Genomic DNA, 26,249 nt, shown 5'->3' with positions numbered 1-26,249 from the left:
ATAAGCTTCCATAAGATTTTTTTTTCACCACATGCAGAGCATGTGCATGATTGCTAGTTTCTATAATTCATGATCAGTTGAGCAAGTGATTATTGTTTAATGAACCGTCATTCGAACTTAAGGACATTTGTAACTAATTTACTAATTGTGATTTAGACAATAAATCAAGTCATATGTTGTCATATTTAGTTGAAACCACAGTTACAATTTTATCTGGGATATAAATGTGTACAAAGTGATAGTTGGAAGTTGTGCGCAAGTTATTTGATTTTGTTGGTTTTTGAGTTATAACTTATAAGCTTACTTTGGTTTTTGTTCCCTATGTTTTCTAAGTTTTCACCTAATCATGTTCCTTTGTTTTTATTTAATTTTGATTATTATCACTTTATTTACCAAGTCCTTTTGGGGAAGGTGAATAAGGTTTGATTTTGAAACCTGTTGTTTAGGTTAAGTATTTTTTCATGTTGAATGTTCTTTAGATAATGTCTTACTTTTTTTTTTCACTTCTTTATGGTGATAAATGTCCTTTGGGAGTGGTGGATAAGGACTTGCTGGAATGTTATAGACATACTGGGGGTTGATTCAGATCTTTTACCGAAGGAGGTATAGGTGCCAAAAGAGGGTATGGACTCGAATGAGGATCAGGGAATCAGTGAATCATCCATATAATTCCTTGAGCCTCATCGTCTTGGGGGTACATTTGCAGATCCTGTGTTTACTTTTATAGAAGCAAGGTTATGTTCTCAGCGTCGTTTGTAACTCCGGAAGACTTGCTCTAGCATTAGTGCATTACCTGCTAATGTCATATTTAGGCTCTCACCTGTTTTGGTACCATATATTTTAAGTTTCAGAAGTCTTCCTCTAAAAAAATCTGCTCGGATCATAATTTTCTGTTTGTGTTATTTTGTTTCTATGTCATGGTGATTCCTCTTTCAAAATATATTTTTATCTAAAATTTCCAACTGATTTTAATAATTTTTTTTTGGAAAAGGTTGTTAATGTTTACATTTTCACTAGTTGTATTTGTTTTATTTTTGAAAACGTTTCTTCGTTCTTTTTTTGTTGTTTTTTCTAAGCCTTTTCCTTGGGGTTAACCTGCTTCCTTCGTTTTCTCAATGTTTGATTTGTTTTGCTCTTCTTGGTTTTTCTTTTTTACGCAAAATTCAGACCTCTATCCCTAGGAGGCTGGCCTAGACACGTAAGGCTGCAGTCTTTGGCGTGACATTCTGGAAAGATGCTTGGTGCCTCGATAAATCCTTTGTGGATGGGTTTATCAACTCTTTGGCTATGCCAGAGCGAATGATGGCTTCGTTGTGCATCATTTGGTATGGATAACATTCATTGCTTTACATATTATCTTAAGCTATAGATCTTTCAGATTGTTTATGCTGAAAAAACTTTGTTGCTTTACATGCTACTCAGTTCTTTAATAGATATAAGGCACAGTCCAAGGTATAGTTCATTCAATTTTTTTGGAATTCTTGCCAGATGGAATCCATAGTTTTGTTATTTTCTCATTCAATTTTTTACGCTGTGTTATTCATTATTATAAACTGTCTGAAATCCTTGCCAGGTAAGTTTCTCGATGGTTCTTGCGAATTTTAATGTTATTAGTCAATGGAGGTTACTTTCATCGTCGCATATGAAACAGGTCAGTAATTCATTATCGAGTCTTGTATATAGTATTAAAGACTACAATGCTGACCAACGGGCTATGATAACCAGAAACTTCAAAACAGGTTCCATACCCCTTCATTTTCAATTGTTAATATATTTAAGCCTGCGTTGTTAGTCCATGCCGTGTCGGAGCCATCAATCTGTATGCTAGGTGATGACACGGGTTATCAATTTTGAGTATCCTAGGTGATGTAAATGGAAATTAATGGTATCAAATTAGCACTAGCTTAGGCATTGAACATATTTATCCCTGCTTACTATAGCTAGTTTCTTATATATTAGACTTGATGTGTATGGCAACATTAAGTGTGCAAGGCGTGTAGGATGTTAGACAGCTCTTTTCTTGTTCTCATGTGTTAAACTACAGAAGATCGCTTGAGGGAGCGACCTCTAACTGCTCCATGTGCTTGAAGTAGTCACTGATACCGCTCTTGCCTGGCTTCATAGATGGAACCTTCAACTTGAATGGGGCAACCTGGATGACAGGTGGTTGCTACAAGTCTTCTAGTACATATGAAAGGTCAGAAATAAAGCCAGGATAAAAGGTATAATAGCTGGCTGCCTAAAAGTTGTGGTAAACAGTGTATGAGGCGGTAAGTGGTAACTAACTGAACGGAACTTTTTTGCTGAAGTACCAAGTTACTAATTGAGTCGTGCGTGCACGATTCGACGTAAGATTTTGCTAAGGTACTAAGTTTATAACCTGATGTGGACTTTCTCAGGATTGCTGGGCGACATGCTCTGCAATAGAGGAAATTGCTTTCAAAAAACCCAATGATAATTTGATTGAGGTTACTATTGCCATGCAATCTACTCATTTATATCAAATTTAGTCTATGTCCTAACTCCAGTTTGCAAATCTTGGTGTTACAGTTTTTAGTGAAGAAGTTAGAGAAACTAACAAAGGTAATGGAGGGTTGAATGACTTGAATCCAGGAAGTTGGGAAGGGAATTTGCTGCTCTGCAGGGGGCGGTAGCTTCATGACAGTATTTATATGCTACTAGGTTGTTGGAAAGGCCTACAAGCAGTTCTCAATTGCACTAGAGAAGTATTTGTAAAACCATCCATGTATTCGAATTTGGTACCGGATAAATTTAGAAACACAATGTCCTTGATGATGTCTTATGGTTTACTCACTTTTTTCATTGATGTTGACTTGTGGACATTAGTGATTGAATATCTAGCTTCAGTGTGATCTAATGTAGAAACTTGAGATTCAATTCTCTTGCTCAGGATCGATATCAGAAATCCAGATTCTACTTTATGGGAAATCAAACGATTCAATGATTGACAGTTGTTGTAGCCGAGAGGCTCTTTGGGTTCTACATTTTTACTGTCCAACTGCTATGCACTGGTGGGCTAATACTGTATTATGATGCAAAGAGAATAAGGAAAAGTATTGAAGAACATAAGGGTGGTGAAGACATTAGGTTGCAGCTCAATTGAGGTTAATGATTTGGTTCATAAGTTTGTAGCGGGTGAGGAAACACAACAACAGATGGAAGAGATTGACGAGGTCCTAGAGAAGATGAAAGAGTAACTGGAGGCTTGAGGAGTTGAGGGGTTTGATTTGGCACTTTGGGCAATGCTTGTTGCAAGCAATATGCCTAAACTGGATCGTTGGCACCCAGGGTTCTTCGACGGTATGCTTCCTTCATGAAAAATTATATTAATTTTTTTATTTACTTTATCATTGCCTTTGTTTTTAGATACAGAGTGATTTATTTTCCTATATATAACAAAAATATAAGTCTTGTAATTGTTCCTAACTATTTCCCAACTTATATATTGTTTCAAAATCGGTAAAACCTATTTAAAACTTTCACTATTTCTTTAATGTAATTACTTATTCCTTGGTTTGATTATATTTTGAAAAGTTGTGTGTATTCTTTTTCATGTTTTTTCAAGTGATAAATGTCTTTTTGGGAACGCTTGATTATGACATTTTTCACTTTCTGCAGGTATGTCCCTTACCTGTATTGAACTAATGATGTTTTCTTTTTGCTATTGTTTTTTGCTTGCAAAGACTTGTTAATACATCTTTTTCAAAACTTGTTTTACACATTTTTTCTTAAACATTTTTTTAAACCAAAATCTGTTTCAGAAAAACCTTTATTATGTATATAGATTTTTTTTCTAAAGGTTTTTTTTCCCCTGTACTTATATAAGTGATATAAGTGACCTATGTCTTTGTGGGAACGCTAGATTATGACATTTGGTTTATGTATTTTTTGTTGTAATTTCATTGCAATGGTGTTATCCTTTTACTGCATTTTTTTACGATTAAAAATTGTTTACTGACTATATGATGAATGTCTATTTGGGAATGCTAGATTATGACATTTCGTTTATAACTTCTCCTCCTCCTTGTTCTTCTTCTTTTGTAATATCTTCAATTTATAAAGGGTTTTCTTCTTATATCAAATATTGGTTTTTGTCTTAAGGTCTTTATCTGAAAAAAAAAAACTCTTTTTTGGGTTCAGCATTTGAAAAGTGTGACAAGTTCGCAAGTACTCCCTTTGATGTTTGAACTACATTCGCAGTCTGGGTTGGGCTGGCTGCTACTTGTGCTAGAAATAGTCACTTACATCACTTCTGTTTGGCTTCATGGCTGGAATCGGATGACAGGTGGTTCCTACAGGTCTTGTACGACAGATGAAAGATCATAACTAAAACCAGGATAAAAGGTGCACGATTTATATAAGATTTGAGGCTTGATGAAGTACATACGACAAGCAGTTCAGTGGGTGCACGAGGTAATAGTCCACCAGAAAGTATTTAAGTTAAGATAACAGTGATGGCACTGTTTATGGTGTTATGGGAAGCCCGAGGATGGATGGAGTTGCTTTTAATTAAGAATCACTAAGCTGATTTACTATTTCTTTTGTGTTCAAGGCTTATGGGTGGTAAGAAATTATGAGGGTCAGGTCTTTCCAGTTGCTTAGACACAGTTGCTGTTCCATTCGTACCACAGTTGGCTTATGCGGATGGTGAATCCTACCCAGATTGTAATTGGAATTTTCCAGTTTCCGAGAAGTGAAGTGTGTTAAGGAGTATCCAAGTATCCAACCGTGGCCATAATGGGTAGTTGGGTACCGATACTTCACCTATGTGTCAATCTTTTCAAACTGATACAATTTTTTGTTAACGGAAATAAATAATGAGGTAAAATAGTGTTAACTTCTCCCCTTGGAAATTAATTGAGGTCCAATCTCAGTACCGCTCGGAAGCTGTTGTGCAAGTTAAGTATATGTATCATAAAGTTATCAAGTCTTCAAGAGAGCTGAAGAAAAAAACATGATCCGATAAGAAAACTTGGGATTTTTGTGCTTCCAATACGGCGCCTAATAGCAAAATGAGTGGAGAATAAGAAAGAAAAAGGAATATGTGGAATGTTACTTGTCCAATCAAAAGGAATGTCCTGACTCATGACTCAATAACAACCAAAGAAATGACAAAATCAAAATAAATGATAGCCACCAACTATTTCCAATAAAAACCTCCTTGACCCAGGATTTAAAACGACAGTGAAAACAACCTACAAATTCATTCAATTTCAAGCAACTCCAACGAGTATTTCATTTGGAGATAGTTTGCTTAAAGAACATTCAATTCTATCGGTGTCTTCTTTAGTACCCCTATATTAGAAGCCAACCTGGAAAGTCTGTTCACTCTTAGCAAAAGGAACCTACATATAGCTGTTCTATATATGACAGAATCCTACTTCCTTCATCATCATTTTATAGCAGTACTAACTAAATTATCATTAAAGGACCTACTCTAATATTTCTAAGTGCACGGATACAGTTTACAGTGGACTTCTCACTGTGCCATATGTTCACTTTTCTCCCTACTCATAAAAGTAAGAACTGCAATATCTAAAAAGATAAGGTAACAATAAATTATCAACACCCAACTGGCAAATCCCAAAATGATCCAAATCAATGGCACTCCCTCACTCCCTTCTCCACTGATTTTCCAATTTGTAAATTATATTGGTGGTGATGTTAATTATAGCAAGGGAGAATACTAATACAATAATTAATTCGTAACAACATATAGTTTGTTGCATTGTTTAAGGTCAGGATTTGGGAGAACAGTGATGACGAAACATCCAATCAATAGTCCAAGATTTAGCCCAAATAAATCTAATTCGGATTGGCAATCCAGTTTGAAAACACATTGTTGTAAAATGACCGTAACTTTCTCTACAAACCTTGAACCGTAAATTGGCTTGGAAACTATACTTTTTTTTTATAACTAGACTTAATTAGCTTTCTAGTGGTGTGTGTTATGTAGTGAGAAACTTCCTATGCTTTGATGTTGAACCTAGCTGAAGTTTTTAATGCCGGTCTCTTTGTATTTTCTATAGGCTTTGGGTTTTGCATTTTGTATTTTTGTTATAAATATATGTAGAAATTGTAATGGAAAAAGAGAGATGTATTTTGAATGAAGTTAGAGCAATTTTATTGAGAAGTTCTTCTTAGGCAGAGTACAATGACTCCTTATTCCTGTAAAAGTGGAGTTGAAAGAGACGGATTTTACTCTCTATCTATATTTTACTATATAGAGAATATTGAGAAATAGAGAGTGCCTTTTACACGAATTATTGGTGCCAAATGAAGAGAGTGAGTTCTACGCATAGTTCAGGATTTTGAAATTATTAGAATTCTGATAAATCCAAAAATTGAAATTTATAATATTTCGACAAATTTTGGAATCATTAAAATTTCGACCCTATGTTATTTTTTCCGGTTTTTTGAAAAATTGAAATATTGGGCGGAATTTCGGAATTCCGTTTGGAATAATGAACACTGGTTCTGCGCGAGTTGAATTGGCGCCAAATGAAAAGAGTGCGTTCTGCGCAAGTTGAATTGGCGCAAAATGAACAAAACCAATTTGTTTAAACTTTAAAGCATTTGATATGTCCAAGTGTTTAAAGTGTCTGTTCCAAACCATTAGATCCAATATCGTACTCCTTATCCTTAAAACACTGTCTTTTTTTTATTTTTCCAGTTTTGCAGATACAAAGTCCAAGACCATTGGATGGACTCAGCCTTAATGAGACAACTCTTATCTCTCGGTGGATTCCATAGAGGGAATAGTTTTAGTGGCATAACTCTTATCTCTTTGGTGGATTATAGAGTGGCGAGTTCTTTGTTTTTCTCTTAAGCTTGTTCTTGTGTTTACATTTTAGTACACCATTCAAAACGGTGTCAAACAGTATAGCATAACTGTTGGGATGATGGGCCTAATGGGCCTTTGGTAGCCATATGCCGAAATGAGCCAAAATTTCATATTCTTTCGAAATTTCAGCTACACTATATAAACAAAGTTAGGGTTTTAACCAAAGAGTGATAAGAGATTTGTGAGTTCTTCTAAAAGGAAACTTTGGGTGTTCAATTGAACAAGGTGAGTGTGTAACACTATTTGATTCTCTCAATTTGAAACTTCTCATTTGGTTGTGGATTAGGTGTAAGCCAAACTACTTAAATCTTTGTGTCTGTACTACTTGGTTGGTTATTTCTTGCATAGTCGATACTTTGTTTGCTTTGGTTGGTTGTAATTCACCACTCCTCTTAAGATGTTGTTGTTATCGCCATTTGTAGTTGTTATTGCTTCCGTTGCACAACAAATTAGTATCGGAGTCAAGGTTTTACTTTGGGTTTGTACTTGTGGCTATTGAAGGAGTTCAAGTGTTTGAAGAAATTCTCAAGTGAGTTTCTTAGTTGATTATTGTGGTTGTTGGTATTTGGGTTCTCTTTTGACTATCAAGTGTGTGTTGAAATTCCCAAGAGGGTGTTTATTTGGTTATTGTGGATTGTTTGGGGTGTGTGAAAGTTTGAGAATAATCTGTCGACAGAGTCCACCATTACTCCTACGACTTCTACGTCTAAGGAGAAATCTCCTACGACTTTGAATATTTCAATCATGCGAGAATTGATGTGGAAAAATTCGATGGATCTAACAATTTTAGTATGTGGCATTGTGAAGTTATAGATGCACTATGCCAACAAGACTTAGATGATGTGTTAGATGAAAAACCATAAGATATAGAGGAAATTGTTTGGGTTAAGAAAAATAGATGAGCTTGTGGTATCATAAGATCGTATTTGGCTAGGGATGTGAAGTACCTTGTTCTCAATGAGACTTCGGCCAAGAAAATTTGGAGAATCCTTGAAGAGAAGTATTTGAATAAGACAATGGAAGGTCGTGTCTTTATGAAAGAGAAGTTATATGAAATGAGAAAGAAGCAAGGTGTTTCATTGGCCCAACATATGAATGAGTTAAATAAGTTACTTATTGACTTGTTGAATATTGAAGAAAAACGAAGGATGAAGACAAAGCTTTCTATTTGTTGAGATCTATTCCTAAGGAGGAGTACGGGCATATAAAAACCACCATTATGTTTGGAAAGAAATCTTTGAACTTTTATGAGGTGCAAACTGCGTTGACAAATTGGGATATGATGAACAATAATGAAAGGGAGTCAAAGGAGTCGACGAGTTCTACTTTTATGGTAAGAGGGAGGTCTAATGACCGCCCGAATTCTGGTGGAGGAAGAGAGAAATCTCGTTCTAAGTCGAGAGGGTGAACTCTGGCCAAAGATGAGTGTGTTTTTTGTCTTGAGGTTGGGCATTGGAAAAAGGACTGCAAGAAGTTAAAACACAAGATGAAAGACACCGAGCAAAAACAGGCCAATGTCAACATTGCTCAAGGAGGTAATGATTCGGATGGTTCCAATTTTTCTTTTGCCGTTACATCTAGTATTTGTTTCATTGACTCTAGTGAATGGATTTTGGATACGGGTGCTACCTATCATGTTTGTCCCATACGAGAGTGGTTTTCAAGCTTCAAGGAGCTTGATAATGGAGATGTGTTGATGGGGAATGATCAACCTTGTCGCACTTTGGGGATAGGTAATGATAAGCACCCAAAACTGTAATATTAAACCCCATTGAGATATATAAATTTGGTTAATTATGTGTTTAATAATCATGAAATAAATATATTTTCATACTTTTGCAAGTCTTCGCAGTAAACATGAAAATATTGGTTAAACCTGCGTTAAAGCACGGGGAACGATGTATATATGAATTCTTCTAAATCAGCCATGTGAAGCTAAACAAAGACGGATCAAAGCCGGGGACTCAAACATGATAGAATTGAGTCAGAACGGGACTATGTAAAGAAAAACGTAAACTTTCGGAGCTCATATCTCGTTAACCTGGACTCCGATTTCAGCAAGTAAACTGCCCGAATGATCAGCACGACTAGCTCTACTTTAGGCTAGAAATTACAGAAATCGACGTCCGGACCCACCAATGGAAATAACATATGGACCCACTTTTCGGGCCCACAAGAAGAGATGAGTTATCAATCATGGAGCATGTCAAGACAAAAGTACCAAATGAGTCATCAATCATGGAGCATGTCAAGACAAAAGTACCAAATTATTGGTGCAAAGTTGACACCTTGCATGTAATTAATAATATTAGGTGTTAATAGTAAAAAAAAAATAAGATGTCACTTTGTTTTAATATGGTGGATAAAAGTAAATTAAATGTGTGTGTGTGTGTTTTCACGTGGGATGAGGGGGGAAATTCTAAAAGGAAGGAAAAAAACAAAACAAGGAGGGATGCACTCCATTTACTCCCTTGACTTCTTTTCCTTTATCATGCATTATTTTTTTTAGTTCCTTAGTAGGAGTAGGAGTAGTAGTAGTTTTAGTTTTAGTTTTGAGTTTTTATGAAAAAGCTTGTAATAGTTTTAATGGTAGAACTTTTTGTGTTCTTGTTCTACAAAAAAAAATCTAAACTTCTTAATGCAAGTGAGTTTCTTTATTATTATTCTTCTTCTTATTTTCCATTTACATATCTATTTGCTTCTTTCATTTATATCCCTAGGATCATGAGCTAAAACCTTCCCTTTGTGGGGGTTAATGATGCTCATGTGAGAGATAACCTTTGTGATGTGATTTTAGTAAGTTGTTTAGGAAGAACAACTAGACCTACATCCTATCCCAAAATGGTAGTTGGTGTAGAGTCTAGTTAGGAATCAAGGTGATGATCTTAGAGATAAATCATTTCATTTTGTTCTACATACTAGCAATATGATCTTAGAGATGAGTCATAGTGTTAGGGATCAAGTGAATCTTTATTAGGACTTGTCTATGAGTTCTAGGAAGGTTAAGATGCAAGAACCTAAAATCATACAATAGAGGTTATCTTCACATGAGAAGAACTAACTCTCCATACCTATCTAGAAGTCAATTTTTATCTTTGTTTTAGTTGCATGTTTACGTAACTTAAAGTTTTTATTTTTTGCATTAAAAGAAACCAAGTAGTTAGTATCAATTCAACCATAGCTTAAAAATTACTCACTAGTTCCCTAAAAGAGCAAAAACAAGTTGTAAGTTGTCTTAGACTTAGGATGGTTCGAAATCCCTACTCAAAGCTATACACTCGAATATCGTGAGTAAGGAAAAATCTTTGTATTCGCACTTTGGCAAATTAGAGAATCAAATCTCTAACTTACGCAAAAGGTGAACACCAGGTAATATTCGTCTCAAGATGTATAATGGAATGGTTTGGGAATTGGAGGATGTTAGATATATTCCCACATTAAAGAAGAATCTTATCTCTGTTGGTTTTTTAGAGGCTAAGGGCTACAAGGTAGCTATTGCAAATGGTGTTATGAAGTTAGTCTCGGGAGCAATGACTTTCATGAAAAGCATACGGCGGAATAACTTGTACTATTTGAAGGGTAGTACAATTACTGGGGAAGTAGCTGTTACTGAGCATTCAGAGGTAGTTGCTAAGGAGACCACCAGATTATGGCATATGTGTCTTGCACATGCTGGTGAGAAGTCTTTGCAAGCATTAGTGAGGCAGGGACTGTTGAAAGGTGCTAAGACATGTAAGCTAGATTTTTGTGAACATTATGTTCTAGGCAAACAGACAAGGGTGAAGTTTGGCACCACTATCCACCGTATGCGTGGAACCCTTGATTATGTTCATTCGAATGTTTGGGGTCCTTCTGGGAATGCATCTCTTGGAGGGAACAAACATTATTATGTGACCTTTGTTGATGATTATTCTAGGCGTTTATATACCATGAGAAACAATGATGAAGTCCTAGATATCTTCGTGAAGTGGAAGAAGTTGATTGAAACTCAGACTGGCAAAAAGATCAAAAGACTTCGTACTGATAATGGTGGTGAATACATGAGTGATCCATTCTTGCAAGTACGTCAGGATTAGGGAATAGAGAGACACTTTACAGTGAAAGATACGCCGCAACAGAATGGGGTAGCTGAGCGCATGAATCTCTAATATATGGAGAAGGTACAGTGTATATGTTGTCCACTGCTGGATTAGGCAAAACATTTTGGGCTGAGGCTTTGACTTATGCATGCTACCTTGTTAACATGTTTCATTCGTCTGCAATTGGAGGTAAAACTCCTATGGAGGTTTGGTCTGGTAAACCTGCTCAAGATTATGATTCCCTTCGTGTGTTTGGGTGTCCTGCTTACTTTCATGTCAAAGAGAGCAAGTTGGATCCTAGAGCAAAGAAAGCTATCTTTGTGGGTCTGAAAGGTGGAGTTAAAGGCTATAAGTTATGGGATCGGATCCGCAAGATAAGAAGTTTGTCTTGAGCAGAGATGTGACATTTGATGAGGCTTTTATGTTGAAGTCTACTGACTCTCAATAGGTGGAGAGTATTGATAGGGTTATATATTAAAAACATTACTTTTGTATTAACTCTAATTCTTTATATTTTGAATGAAAATTATATGGGCAAATGTTATGCATATTATATATGTTATTAGTTATATGCATGAGTCTAATACTTTATGTTGTAGATGATATGGTGTGAACATATAGAATATCATATCATTAGTACCTTATAAAGTATAAGTAATCGTTCACAACCTAGATGGTTTTGGACAAACTATTAGTACGGTTGTAGTATAATATGGTATTAGTCTATCTTGACTATAGGATTACACTAGTACACTTTGTGTGTATTGAACATGACCAAGTGAGGTTGTTTCTCCTTATACTGACTATATAAGAGAACAAATGCCTTTGTTATTATGGATGTTTGTCCTTCTAATCCGGATATAATAACGGGCACTTACATGCATTATACATTGCTTTAAATCATTAATGAGTGAGGTTCATATGTGAATCAACAAACTTGATGGATTGGGTAATGACATTGTATGTAAGGTGTGTTGTTGATTATAGAAGGAATCCGTGTCCCCCAAGAAGTCGGGTTAATGATGTCCCCTTGAGGAGCTCAAAAAGATTGTCATGTAAACCCTGCAGGTGGATTTATTTCGACATGACAATGAGGTTGAGTGGTACTACTCAAGGACATAAGAAGTTGATAAATGTAGTTGTCAGTAACTTGACTTAATCAACGGACATTCGATATCTTAAACACGGGAAGATCAACGAGCATATAATATGGAGCCCATAAACGCTGACACATAATTTGGGATTAGGGTGGTAGTGCAACAATGGCCTTTAGTGGAATAAGTCATTTGTTGACGGACTTGGGCCGTGTGTTCGGGGCAAACATGGGATGCCCAAGCCCATCAGGAGGCTCAACCCTAATTTCTCCTCATGGTTCCTGTTGTAGCCTATAAATAGAATACTCTTTCTCTTTGGCCAAAATTTACACTGGATTAGAAAAAGAGGCAAGAAAAGTAGATCTGAATTGGTTTCTGATCTTGAGAGAGAAAGAAGGGGATTGGTAGATCGTTGCCCCCACAACGTCCAATCTGTTATAAAGGAATATAACAAAAGATCAAGTGGTTGATTGTTGATTTCGGATTTGATAAAGCTTGGGATATCTAAATCGGATTCAAAGGTATGTTTCCAATCACAAATCGTGGACACCCATTAATTCCGCTACGCGTGGTGTTCGCGGTTTGTAGAAATAGTCATTCTGAAATAACGGTTCCTACAAGTATGGCCAAAGAGGTATTGCAGCAGGTGGAGATGATTCTGTATCTAGTAGATTGGCAACCATGGATAGTCAGTCAGTTAATGTTCTAGTTGAAGACACAGAAGTAGTGAATACAGGTGATGGAACAGATGATGATGCAGAGAATGTGGCTCCATTAGAGGAGCAAATTAATGTTGGTCCTTTGGCTCTGGTTCATGAGCCTATTGCAACTGATAAATCTAAGAGGAATGTTCCCCATTGTATTGGCTAAACGATTATGTTACCTATGCACTTTCCGTTATTGAAAGCCTTGATGAAGATGCTCCTTCCTCATATTATGGAGCAATCCAGTGCTCGCAGTCAGAAATGTGGAAGACAGCTATAGATGAGGAGATGCAATCTCTTCATAAGAATGATACTTGGGTGCTTGTAAAGTTTCCTAAAGGTAAGAAGGTGATTGGCGGGAAATGGGTGTTTGCATTGAAAGAAAGATCTGTAAGTGATGAGTTACATTACAAGGCAAGATGGATAGCTAAATGCTATGCTCAAAGGGAGGGGCTTGATTATAATGAGGTGTTTTCTCCGTTTATGAAGCACTCCTCCATACACATCCTTTTGGCCTTGGTAGCTCAGTATGATTTAGAGCTAGCCAGCTCGATGTAAAAACTGCTTTTTTACATGGTGATTTAGAAGAAGAGATCTATATGACTCAGTCGAGTGGATTTAAAGTTGCAGGAAATGGGAGTTGGTTTGTAAACTGAAAAAATCGTTATATGGTTTAAAATAGTCTCCTAGGCAGTGGTACAAGCGGTTTGATCGGTTTATGCTATGGCTTAAGTACACAAGAAGTCATTATGATCATTGTGTCTACTTTCACAAACTACATGATGGTTCTTTCATCTACTTGCTCTTGTATGTTGATGATATGCTTATAGCCTCAATAAGCAAGATTGAGATTGATGAGTTGAAACAGCTTTTGTCCTTAGAGTTTGAGATGAAGGACTTGGGTGAAGCTAAGAAGATTCTTGGCATGGAGATTCAGAGAGATAGAGCAAAGGGCAGAGTTTGATTGTCTCAAAAGACATATTTGAAGAAGGTACTATAGAAGTTTAGTATTGATGGGAACACTAAGTCTGTGATCGAGTACTCCTCTTGTCCCTCTTTTTAAACTTAGTGCTACTATGTTTTCGAGTTCCGATGAGGAACGTGAGTGCATAACTCATGTTCCATATGCTAGTGTTGTTGGTAGTTTGATGTATGCGATGGTATGTACTAGGCCGGACATTTCACAAGCTATTAGTGTTGTTAGTAGGTATATGCACAATCCTGGGAAGAAAAATTGGCAAGCTGTGAAATGGATTTTACGGTACATTCTTGGTACTGTAGATGTTGGTTTGAAGTTTGAAATTGAGAGGGATACTAGTCAGCTTTGTGTGGGTTATGTGGACTCTGACTATGCAAGTGATTTGGATAAGTGTTGGTCCACTACTGGGTATGTATTTACTTTAGTTGGTGCTCTAGTGAGTTGGATGTCTACTTTACAGTCTATGGTTGCATTGTCTACGACAGAGGCAAAATATATGACAGTGACTGAGGCTATGAAAGAGGTTATTTGGTTGCAAGGTTTGTTGGATGATTTGGAAATTTTGCAGGATCGGCTTAAGATTCATTGTGATAGCATGAGTGCTATATATTTGGCCAAGAACCAAGTTCATCATGCCCGAACGAAGCACATTGATGTGCGGTTTCACTTTGTCAGAGAGATTTTGGAAGATGGTGGTATCTTACTTACTAAGATAGACACCAAGGAGAACCCCACTGATATGTTAACCAAAGTGGTTTATGGAGTCAAGTTCCACCATTGCTTGGACTTGATTCGTATCCTTCATTTGAGATGATTTGGCTCTTATGAGCATATGTGAACTACGATTGGCTTGATCCCATTTAGAGGGTACGTAGGCAACCATTATGTAGTGCAGTTGTTGTTGGTCCTTCTGGACATTTGCTTGGTTCTTCGAGACATTTGTTTGTTTTGGTTTGGTGTAGCGGATTGGATTGGTCGGCTCGAATTTGAGAAATTATTGCCGAGGTGGAGAATTGTTGGGATGATAGGCCTAATGGGCTTTTGGTAGCCATATGCCGAAATGAGTCAAAATTTCATATTCCTCTGAAATTTCAGCTACACTATATAAACAAAGTTAGGGTTTTAACCAAAGAGTGATTAGAGATTTGTGAGTTCTTCTAAAAGGAGACTTTGGGTGTTCTATTGAACAAGGTGAGTGTGTAACACTATTTGATTATCTTAATTTGAAACTTCTCATTTGGTTGTGGATTACTTAAATCTTTATGCCTCTACTACTTGGTTGGTTATTTCTTGCATAGTTGATACTTTGTTTGCTTTGGTTGGTTGTGATTCACCACTCCTCTCAAATTGTTGTACGTTGTTGTTATCGCCATTTGTAGTTGTTATCGCTTCCGTAGCACAACAATAACATCGTAAATGAGATTGTTATTAGAATATTAGATACCTATCATGCCATACACTTATAAACTTGAACTTTATAGGATGTAAATCAGAAGAAGAAGAACCACCATCCCCCTTACTATAAAAGCCCAAGAGCCATCAACACCATAGTTTGAATATCCCAATGAGACCGAAAAGCTTGCATTTAAATCTGAGTTCACATCACTTAGCTTAGTTTTTGAATCTGCTTCCAAAAGCGTAACTTCTTGCTGACATGGTTTTACTCCAAAAGGAACATGACCAGTTGGTATTAATTCCACAGGGTAACAAAGATTTGGGTTGCTCCAAGCACCAAAACGCCTTCCCATCTTTCCATAAAACCATTCAGAGAATTCAAGTTTCCCTGTTAGATTATTTCCATGCAAGTAAAGAGCACCAAGACTAGGCAAAGCTGCAAGTTTTGGAGATATAATGCCAGAGAGGATGTTGTGGTTCAGACCCAAAAATCTCAATTTACTGAGCACTGTCATTTTTTCTGGAATACCTCCTATCAAACCATTATAAGAAAGATCCAAACTAATCAAGTTTTGCAGATTCTCCCACTCAATGCCCATTAAATCTCCACCTAATGGATTATTAGACAAGACTAGTTCTTCCAAGGAAACCATCTCTTGAAGTGACTTGGTCAAACCACCTGATAGATTGTTGTTTCTAAGGTCTAATAGAGTGAGATTTTTCAGTTTGCCAAGTCCACTAGGTAGCATTCCATCCAAGAGATTATTACTCAAATCAAGCTTAAGGAGTGAAGTCAACCCTCCAAAAGTCGATGGCAATGACCCAGTTAGAAAATTCCTACTTGAATCAAATATTAAGAGCCCAGTTAACCCACCTAAACTTGCCGGAATTTGACCAGTAAACATGTTCCCAGCAAGTACAATTCGCCTTACACGAGCTATACTTCCAAGAGTAGCAGGCAGTTCACCACTTAGTCTGTTTTCTAGGAGTACTAAAGATTGCAGTCTTGTAAGGCTACCGAAACTTGGTGGAATCTGTCCAATAAGACCAGGATTCGATCTGAACTCTAAGGATACTAGGCTTCCAGCAAGTTTCTCCCAGTTATCGGTAGGGATGGTGACAGCATGTTGGTGAGGATCGATGAAGCAGTTGATAAAGGATAAGGTCTGTAGGTGCTTAAACTCAAAGAGATGTCTTCTAAATTCAGCATTTGGTGCGCACCGAAGAGAGTTGTCCTGAATTAGCCCGACGTTCAAGTCTGTAACATACCAGAAACCGTCAAAGAGATCACAAGATACTCCCTGCATACAAATAAAAACAACCGTTCTTAGAAAAATCATATTATAGTAAAGTCTGTCAGGAATTAACACAACAAAAGGATATAGTGAAATTTTATTATAGCTAATCAAGAAGAAAGTTGAGAGAGAAAAAAAAGACGGCTTACAATAACTCTAACAGATATATTGCAAAATTTCGTAGACTGATGTTTATAACATGTATTGTGAACTTCTAGCCTTCTAGGAAAGACAGTAAAAAATTTAGTAACAAGTTTCATCATTAGCAAGTGCTCTCCCTGTCTTCCAGTCCATTAACATTGGCCTATGATGCCTTCATTTTTTGTGATAAAAAAATCAAATGTTATTATATCTGATGTTACTCTCTTAATGGAAATGCTCATATTAAGTTGTCTGATATGAATGAATCCTTATACTTAGTTTTCGTGATAAAATTTTCCTTGATGAAAATAAAAGCAAGAGCTAAGTAATAATGAATGGTAGGTCCCTCAACTTCCTACAAAGCTGGGAATTGCCTTACCCTACTTTCGAAACATGTAATCCCTCAATATGAATTAAAAAGAATAAATTATAAAAATACAGAAAAGTAAGTTTTCAGAGATCTGATTAGGGAAAAAAGTAATAAAAGAAAAGGACTAATCATCCTTCATGGTCAAAAGTTGTTTTATTAAAAGTCAAACGAAAGTCTCCCTTCTTCTCATTTCAGAATGTAATATCAGGTTTGGCACTTATATGAGAAGGTTAGGTAAGTTCATCACATCACTGTTGCATAAGTAAAATACATATGAAACTGTTTATGTGAATCTAAACATGTTCAGTTTTCTGCAATGTTAATGTGTATGAAGAGCAACTGAGAGCAAAAATACTTCGTGTAACATCCAAAACAAGAGAATACCTGTATTGGTGTCCAACCACAAGGGTCAGGATAGAGTTCTGAGCCGTTCCACCACTTCCCTACAAAACCCTGAATTACCGAATACAAAGCTTCTTTCTCTGATTTCTCCATGAGAGATAAATTTGTCTCTGATTCACTCATGCAGAATACATTCAAGAAAAGGGACAGAATGCATGTAAGAAACAAGGCTTGTGTTTTCACACACAACTTCTCCATGCCTACTCAAACAAAAAGATTGGAAGAGAAGGAGATAAGATTATATTAAATGAGCTAGTGATTTAATCTGGTGAAAGTACAGAACAGAGAATTTGATAGCAGAGGAACATAACTAGAATGCATTCTTCCAAGTGATTAAAGAAAATGAGTATTTCGGAATTTCAGTTGGGAAGAATATTGGGATACATTAAGAGCCATTGAGGTACTATTTTAAGGGTGAAGGCAAGGAAAGGAAACAGAGAAAACAGAGGATTTCATTGACAGAAAACAGAACTCTCAACATATCTAAACATATCTAAATCTGGTTTGAACTAGAGAGGTAATAACCAGAACATCATGACATGATCTCAAAAGGGGTCCTTTTTGAGTTTGTTATGCAAGTGATAGTGCGGAGACAAGAAGTGAAAATGGTGAATTATTGGATTTTCACGGGTTCTCTAAAAGAAGTTATGAGGACAAGGTGGAAGTGAGATTATAAACATCCTTGTTAGTGTTTATAGAAGAAAAAAAAACAAAGGAAAGAAGATCGAAGACCACATAGTACAATTGATGGTAAAAGTTACTGGCGGTTCTTACAGTCACAGAAAATACTTACACACTTGTCGAGGTACAAGCAATAATAGCAAGAACAATAATAAGATCAGAGAATGCTTGAAGATTACAAAAGTATATTAAAGGACTTGGAAGTTGGAACTAAGCTTGGGGTTTGTGCTTGTAAGGAGATAAAGATCGGTGGGTTAACTAAAGGTATGAGTTAGTTAGGGTTTAGACTTTAGAGGAGGAGGGGGACCATTTCCATGCAAGTGTATGCATGTAAATGCATGCAAGGACAAAGTTAGATTTTCTTCCTTTCTGAATTCTGACCTTTCTCCTGGTTAAGTTTCTTTCTTTTTGAGCTGTTGGGTTTTAAATGACATATAGTTTGGATTTTCTACTCTAGGTAGTCATGTTGCTACCCAACACCTCTTTTTTTTTTTTTTTTTTTTTTTCACAATAAATCACTTTTGTTCTGAGGATTACAACAACAATTCAACCGAGAGAAAATACATGAGTTAAAGCAAATAAATAACAATACACTCATGTGAACAAACCACAACACCTCTTTATTTGTTATGTGCATGACAAGTACAGGCTGTACAGTGACTCAATTTTATTTTATGGTTGGATGGAATTTGGTAAGTCTACGGTCTACCACATATTCATCAGCTGTTTGTTGGTTTATAACTGTTATGGCCTTATTTAGGCCTATGAGGCCCATAAGTCCGAAAGATGAGGCCCATAGGTCTGAAGGAAGAGGCCCATAGGTCAGCAGTATAAAAAGAAGATGATGAGTGAATAGAAGGGGAGGAGAGAGGGATTTTTCAGGTTAGGGATTTTTTAGGTCGTAACAATAACCATGTTAAAGAACATCAGTTAGAATCATCATATATACCATATACATTAACAGCGCGCAACTAGTGTACTTCTGATGGTTTCTTTGATATATATTCCGTAATTTTTTTTTGTATTTACCAGTTAATGAGGTATTTTTTTTTTAACTTTTTCCATTATTCGACTATCTCAATTTCTCAACAATAATACTGTTTAAATCAGAAACTCGCGACTGATTTAGATAATCTTCCATCCAAGTGGAGAGTAATGGAAATGGGAGTTGAATAGCTACTCAACTTCCGGAACCTTAGAGGTATTTCAGATTTCATTTAGTAAAACGTACTCTCTCATACTTCGTAGTTTATACTAGAGAGTAGGGACAAAAAGAGGACAAGCATGTGACCTTCTTGTGACTCTGAAACTTGGACACAAGAGTTAGTATTGGGCTGAGCCCCTTCAACTACTCAGAACTAGTTTTCAGTGGCTAAGGAAAAAACTAACATTTGCAATTTACAATAACTAGAACAAAACAATGCTTCATGGAGATACTTAATTAAACAACATACACCTATACTTGTTGGAATTTGAGTGACCAAGTTAGAGCCAACATGAACTGGGCTTAAAGGAATTAAAGCCCAACAGCATATAAAAAGAGTGATAGAATGTGTTGGGTTTGTATGTGACATTACTGCTTGCTATGAAGATTGCACTGTACTGTACTACTGCACAACCTACTTTAATTACTACTGGCTACTCAGCACTGAATTGTGAATGCAAACATAACACATCCAAAAGGACCACCAGAGAGGGGATTAGTGGTTAAAGGATTTTTGGAGTGTTTGGCTTTAGGACCACACTATCTCTTTGCTTTTCTATTATCTTCTGCCCCCAAGGAAAACTAAGGTCGATAATAAAAGAGAGAAACGAACGCACTCTAGTACCCATTGTTAGCAGGCCTATTAAGCCTAAGCTGACATGTCACTTTCTATCTTTACTATATAGCGCCTCTCTCTAGTCCCCCACCCCTTCTCCTCATTTCTCTCTCTCTTTTTCCCTCTATATCTCTCCATCTCTCTGTGTCAACATGGGGAGGTGGGAGTAGCAGTAGGAGTAGCTTTCTTATTTCTTTTGCATTCATTGTAAATAATCATTACGGCTGTAATGAAGGCTTTAATCATTCTTTTTTACTTTATTCTATTAAATTTTGATGATATATATATATATATGTATAAAGTTAAGAAACTACATATCATGAATGAAAAGTATGCTATTATCACAGTGTAGGTGTGTGCCGAAAGTTAAGAAAGTGCCTCCGGCCCAGGTTCTGTTACCTCCCAAGTCACAACTGCCACAGGCTCACCTTAGACGCAATTCAGCATTAATGCAATCTCATGCCTAAAGGTAATGGATGTACTAGTCAACTTAATCAAACATGGTCAGTCAGTGTTTTCTTCTGATTATAGTGGAAAAAATATTTAATCGAAGGGGAACAGTCTAGGGCTGTCAATGGATTAGTTATTTGGGTCGGATTTTGAAAATTCCAAAACCTAATGATAATTGTGTATTCAAAACTAAACCAAACCAAACGGATAAAATATATTACAAACTGAAACCGATTGAAAAAAAAAACTATAAAATTAATTAAATTGTAAATTAAATCTAATAATTTCAGCCACACAATTGATAAAACCTATACAAAATTAATTATAAAATATTATTGAAAGACCATCTTATCGATTCGGTTCATATTGGTTTGGTGGAAAGAGCAAACCCAAAACCAAACCAATATCTTATCAGAACTAAAAATTAAACCCATTATCGAACCAAAACCAAAACAACTATAAATTTGGTTCCGACTGGTTATTAGTAACGACGAACCGGGTTCCGTCCCTCGTTACGATAAGGAGATAAGGAGTAAGGACTAGTGCGCAAGAGTCTCTCGCCAAAATAGCTCTTAAAAAAAATAAGGTTTTTGAATTTCAAACTTGGATTATTTCACTAAGGATTAAAAAGTGTAAATTATATAAAAATTGAAAAATACAAAAGTTGCTCTCCATTGCAATATTGAACCAAAAAAAGTAGTAAAAACTAAAAGCCCTAGCCCATATCCGGTCGACATGCCCAAAAGCCCTTTGCTTCATCACGGGTACCACTCTATCTTCGGGCTTAAAACATTTAAAATTATTTTGGGCCTAATATTGGGCTTTTGTATTGGGTTGGGCTACAACTGAGATTTCGAAGACGAAGAAGAAGAGAGAAAAACAAATAAAAACCCAGAGAGAAAAAAAAAAACAAGAAATGGAAAAAGAGGATTCAGAAAAGAGATTCCACACATTAATGCACAAGCTATTCAGTTTCCCAAAACCACCAAACCAATCTTTATTAAGAAATAAAAAACGTGGGAATTCAGTATTAAGTGATTCTAATGATTTGAGAGGAGAGATTGTTGTAGTGAGTGGCTTAAATCGTTGTTTGGTACCAGCTTTATCGGAAGGTCGTCCGATGTGTAGACCGTGGGATAGAGGTGATCTTGTGAGGAGATTAGCTACTTTTAAGCCTCAAGGCAGAAGGCCTCCTTGAGGCTAGCCTCCGAGGTGTAAGAGGCGTAAGCCTCAATTTTGAAAATAAAATACTAGAAAAAATCTAGGGAGAAATATAAGTAAAAACCTCAATGTCATATGAACACATTTACTTACACAGTTACACAATCATAAATTTTATTGAGGTTTGAAGTTTTACATTTGTGACACTGACGATCTACATAGACATTTTTAATTTATTTTCTTTGTTTTTGACACAAAAAAGAAGATCTGAAAAAGGCTTTAACAAAGTGGCTATAGCCTCAGTGCAGTTTCTATCTATGATGCTCGAGGCGCGCCTCAAGGCCTAATTCTCTGGCATTTTTTTAAAACCATGTTTGTTACTGTTATTATTAGTAATTTTACACCGTAGAATCTCTGAGAAAAATAAGCTTGGTGATAACTAAACATTTACCACAAAATTCTCCTTATAAGGATTATGGATGAGTGGATGATTCTTTAGTACAATAATAGGGAGTTGAATATTTACTTCAATATCCAAAAAAATTAAAAAAGGTTTACTAATTGCCATGTATGGCTGAACTGCTGAAGCCGTCCCTGTGTTGTTTCTTTAGAGCATTCGATAGTTTTATTCTCTTAAAAGAATAGATGACCTATTTCATCCCATTTATTCAGTTTCTTGATTGTTGCTAAGAACCGAAGAAGCAAAAGCTACGAAGGAGAAAACAATAACGAGGTTTCATGGTTGACAAATTTCACTGCAACCCCATGGTTGTGGGTTCATTTCTGCTCACCTACCCCTAAATGATCTAACAGCGATAGGAAAACAAATTCCTTTTTGGTACATCTTTTTTCTGTTAAAAACTTTTTAGTGGCATTTTAGTTTACATTATCTTGTCATGCCTTCTTTATAAGCATTGTCTATCATACTTGTACATTTGGAGTTGTAAATTCTCGTCAAACTGCTCCTTGTAGAGTTATAGACTTATAGTTATGACCTTTACAAACTTAAGAGTGCATTATTGCAGGCACAAAAGCTCATTAGTTTATGTCGATGGGAACCTCGTTCACTACAGTATGCTGTTGACTGCAAGGACTGGTCAAGTCAACAAAATGGTAATTCCGTTGTCCTGGACTGCAAGCTGTGTGGAGCCAGTGTTGGGCTATGAGCTTTCTCTACAGTTCCACGGCCTTTGGAATGGTTCAGAATAGTGGAGTCTCTGGAAATCAATGGTCAAGCTGAATCCACTAACTCCGGTGCTAATGTTGCTAACCGCATTGCAGGGACTCCAGTGACAATCGATTGCAGAGAGGAGAATTGTGTTGGTCATAACAGTGGCACAATGGGAACTGCTACTTCAACCAAGGAAAGATCTTTAACCTTGAATTCAATAGCTGGGGGTCCTTCACCAGCAAAACAAAACTACAAAGCAACAGTATCTCTTCCCATCTTAAGCCGGCATTTAAGAGCTGATCTTTCTTCTAGATTTGATGACAGATGTAATGTAATGCCCAACGTTTCATCCTTGGACCATGAAACAGCTGAATGCAATTTGGCCAGTCATAATTCATTGCATAGGGAGAACGATCAGCTTTGCAACATAATTGTTCAACCAGAAGATGTGGTGATTACGCCGGAAAAAGATGATGAGAGGCTTGGTATGTCTAAAGGTAACAGTCATTCATGTCTGGAAGAAGGTGATCATGTTAGAAATGTGAATGATTGCACTTATTCAGAAAAAGATGGTGGTACTGCACCAGATGCTAATGGCATGGTCAAGAACCAGATGCACAGCAGCAACAACTCTTTCAGGATGTCTACAGATGACATTTCCACACACCAAGTGGATGAAAGTGCTTCTCAAGCTGGGCGAGAGTCTGTATCTGTTTCATCTAGTCCAGAAATGAATTTGACTCTAAATATGGCCTGTCGAACGAACCTCGAAAAGGATAACAAAGGTTCTGATCACCAACGGTCGTTAAATTTGGAAGGAACTGATGAGGAGGTAGAGGGCCTTAAGGACACAGTACACTCATCTGTAAACAATGAACTCGGTAAGGCAAAATGTTTTAACTTTTTCTTTGTTTTACTGGCTTATTCATTGTCATCCATTCTTATTCCAAACATTAGCCCTAATCATTTTAATACCGTTTAACCAGTTAAATCTTGGGAAAATCTGCATGTTATGTATTCGTATATTTCATTTACCTGTAACCAAAATATATCACATCTATGCATGTGCTAGTTTATGGATAGTATGACCTATATACTTAAGGGCACCTACTATTATAGGATGAGCAACTTGTGTTTTGGAATGAATTGAAGTTTAATCATTTTTTGCTCCTGTCCTGTGAGAATTTGTAAGCAATAATGGTAAGAATGAAAATAATATTGTTTAAGCTGAAAATGAATTTCCTTTTCTTAAATTTTAAGCTAATTCACATTTGGTATTTTAAAGAATTAATAAAAATTTCAATATAGGAGCTATTGGTTATTTGTCAATTTGCTCGATGTCATATTCAATTTGCTGGATGGGCGGGTTAAGGAGTGTGTTAATCTCCTTAGTGCTTTAAACTGATAGACTATCTTTTCATGGTGACTTTTAGAGTTACATGTGGCATAATGGTGTTGCACTTAGTGTTATTTGTTTTGGTGCTGAAGCCATTGCAAAATTCTCTCTATTCTTTTTTTCTATTTTTTTCCCCTGATTCATAATGACTGGTACGGAAGGGGTGACAAATATGCCTCTTTTGCAGTTGCAGTAAATGATCTAAAGTTGGCGCAATCGGACCAAGGCATGGAGTTTGATCCAATCAGGCAGCACAGACATTTCTGCCCATGGATTATGTCTACTGCCAAGACTGGTCCAGGGTGGAAACTAACACTTTCTGCTTTAGATCGTGAGATGACATCTTCTCGTCCATCACTCCCAGATTCACCGTCTTCATCCATGTTGGAGGTACATCATTGCTTTTGTGGATGGATTCATGCTTATCTACTGGTTTGCTTCCTTGCTTGAACCATCATATACTTGCCTCCCCTATTTACACTTCTAAAATTTTCACAGGCCCGATGATCCTATTACTTCAGTCTGGAATCTTTTCAAGTCTCCCATCAACAAAAAGAATCAAGACTACCCACAACTCAAGATAAGTGATCAATATCCACCAGCTAGAGGTGCATGCATGGATGGCTTGGTTGGGTTGTTGAAGAGGTTACTAATTGCATTTTTCACTCTCGATTTGGGAATAGTGTGTTCTCCGGTTCCAAGTTTCAACTACTGCTGCCAATGTGCTTGAGACGGAAATTTCGTGCGAATGCTACAATCTCATTGGTATTAGCCAAAAGCAGCTTAAACTTGTTCGGATGCTTGAAAATTATACGTCTGATATCCAGAACCAGGTATGGCTTGATAATGGGTTGGCCCTTAATCATCTATTAATCTGGGCCTGTTCTCAATGCAGCACATATGTTTTGTAAAAGGTGCTGGGAGTATTGTTTCTCAGTAAGTTGTTGCATACAAGTTCTTTGTTGTAAAACTTTATGAACCAAAAAAAAAGAAAAAGGAAATAAAAAATTACGTGGTGTATTTTCAAGTTCTGCAATAGTGAGAAATGCTGATGTTGTTGGGCGTTCTTGGATATGAGTATATGACGATAATGACTCATATACAGCGTCATGACAGTGTAAACCCACTGGGAAAATGAGCTTTTGTCAAGCTGGTACCCATTTGGGCCATATTCAGGCCCTTCAGTATAGGACGAGGGTCGAGGGACATGCAAGTATGCAACAAAAGAAAAAAACAACATAAACCCTATGTACACAGTAAAAAATGATTTGTTACACCACCCACTAGTCCACTACGCAATCTCGCACCACTCATCCACATCGGACACAAATCTCGGGACTCACCAAATCAATTTCACCAAAACTGGCGGTGTAACAATCCCAAGAACCAAGATTAAACCGAATATAAATCTTTTACTAATTTGAAAATCCTGACCCTGATCTAAAGTGCTGCAATAGTGATTTATATTTAAAAAAAAAGTGATTCTTGGTCATTTTCGTGACTGTTTTGCTTCTGTAATTTTGTTATAACTATAAATTTACCCCTACACCCAAACCAAAATCAAACAAGTCACCTGCATCAGACTAGTAAAATAAAAAAGCGAAACACAATTACAAATTTGCAGACCCAATCTTGTTTCTTAAAAAAAAGAGAGGTGAACATGTTACGATATCAAGAAACTGGGAGTCAGCATATCAAGAGAAAGCATTGGTCTTTTACTATTGATTACATTTTGGCACTACTATCTCTTCAAATAAATCGATAAACTGGAAATACATTATCAAGTCATAAAAGTGTACAGAAAGATTAGTATGAGACTATGAGTGACAAGTCAGTTTTGCTGGATAAAGAGTGTCTATTTGGAAGCATCCTTAAACCACTTCTCTTCCTCGCAGTTTTCCTTCATGAACTTGTAAAACTTCTAGGAAGAACCTAGGAAAGCGAGTAGCAAAGTACTCGTCAACCTCTTCCAAAGATTCTCCAATAAGTGTCTAAAACAAAATAAAAACAACAGTATATTAATAATTGAACAAAAATGTTGGGCAATCAAAACAATAACAAATGGGAAATCACATATTCATCTGGTCATTCTATCTAAAATTAATTCTAAACATCAAAATTGAAATCATATGAGTGGGGAGAAATTGGAAATATTATATGCAGGTTTACATAACGAACGCAATCAAACATTTGTTGGCTCTCGTCAAAAACCAATACCATTGTTAAGGGTAAGTGGGCAGTATATA

General features: G+C 36.5%; 2 protein-coding genes and 1 long non-coding RNA gene across 6 annotated transcripts; 2 read left to right on the top strand and 1 right to left on the bottom strand.

Annotated features, from left to right (window-relative positions):
- Positions 1 to 63: 63 nt before the first annotated feature.
- Positions 64 to 4,853, top strand: LOC147521533 (uncharacterized). Of its 4 annotated transcripts, none has more exons than XR_015194137.1 (4): positions 64 to 1,325; positions 1,574 to 2,468; positions 2,551 to 3,321; positions 4,162 to 4,853. It is a non-coding gene; the product is annotated as an uncharacterized LOC147521533 (long non-coding RNA). The 4 variants fall into 4 exon arrangements; XR_015194138.1 differs by having other exon boundaries at positions 64 to 1,651; positions 2,125 to 2,468; XR_015194136.1 differs by having other exon boundaries at positions 64 to 2,468; positions 4,307 to 4,853.
- A 10,273-nt stretch (positions 4,854 to 15,126) lies between these two features.
- Positions 15,127 to 17,664, bottom strand: LOC147521532 (RNI-like superfamily protein). The gene is made up of 2 exons (XM_086558995.1): positions 17,307 to 17,664; positions 15,127 to 16,417 (listed from the first exon to the last, which is right to left on the bottom strand). The coding sequence occupies exons 1-2, from the start codon at positions 17,520 to 17,522 to the stop codon at positions 15,197 to 15,199; spliced, it is 1,437 nt and encodes a 478-aa protein (XP_086415121.1). The 5' UTR covers positions 17,523 to 17,664; the 3' UTR covers positions 15,127 to 15,196.
- Positions 17,665 to 22,633: 4,969 nt separating this feature from the next.
- LOC147521531 (uncharacterized) lies at positions 22,634 to 25,030 on the top strand. Its single transcript, XM_086572216.1, has 3 exons — positions 22,634 to 23,488; positions 24,191 to 24,393; positions 24,502 to 25,030. Exons 1-3 carry the CDS (start codon positions 22,777 to 22,779, stop codon positions 24,508 to 24,510), a joined length of 924 nt encoding a protein of 307 aa, XP_086428342.1. The 5' UTR covers positions 22,634 to 22,776; the 3' UTR covers positions 24,511 to 25,030.
- Positions 25,031 to 26,249: the final 1,219 nt, after the last annotated feature.

The sequence above is a fragment of the Coptis chinensis genome, chromosome 1 (genome assembly GCF_015680905.1).
Source record: "Coptis chinensis isolate HL-2020 chromosome 1, ASM1568090v1, whole genome shotgun sequence".
Taxonomy (NCBI): domain Eukaryota; kingdom Viridiplantae; phylum Streptophyta; class Magnoliopsida; order Ranunculales; family Ranunculaceae; genus Coptis; species Coptis chinensis.
Note: the sequence above shows the minus strand (reverse complement) of the source record. Positions and strands in the feature narration are given on the sequence as shown.

Bases quoted from the DNA above. Each gene is read 5' to 3' on its own strand.
- LOC147521532 (XM_086558995.1), bottom strand. From the start codon at position 17,522: ATGGAGAAGTTGTGTGTGAAAACACAAGCCTTGTTTCTTACATGCATT. The intron at 16,418-17,306 runs GTATTCTCTTGT...ATTTGTATGCAG, and splicing joins GTGGTTGGACACCAATACAG to GGAGTATCTTGTGATCTCTT.
- LOC147521531 (XM_086572216.1), top strand. From the start codon at position 22,777: ATGGGAACTGCTACTTCAACCAAGGAAAGATCTTTAACCTTGAATTCA. The intron at 23,489-24,190 runs GTAAGGCAAAAT...CCTCTTTTGCAG, and splicing joins ATCTGTAAACAATGAACTCG to TTGCAGTAAATGATCTAAAG.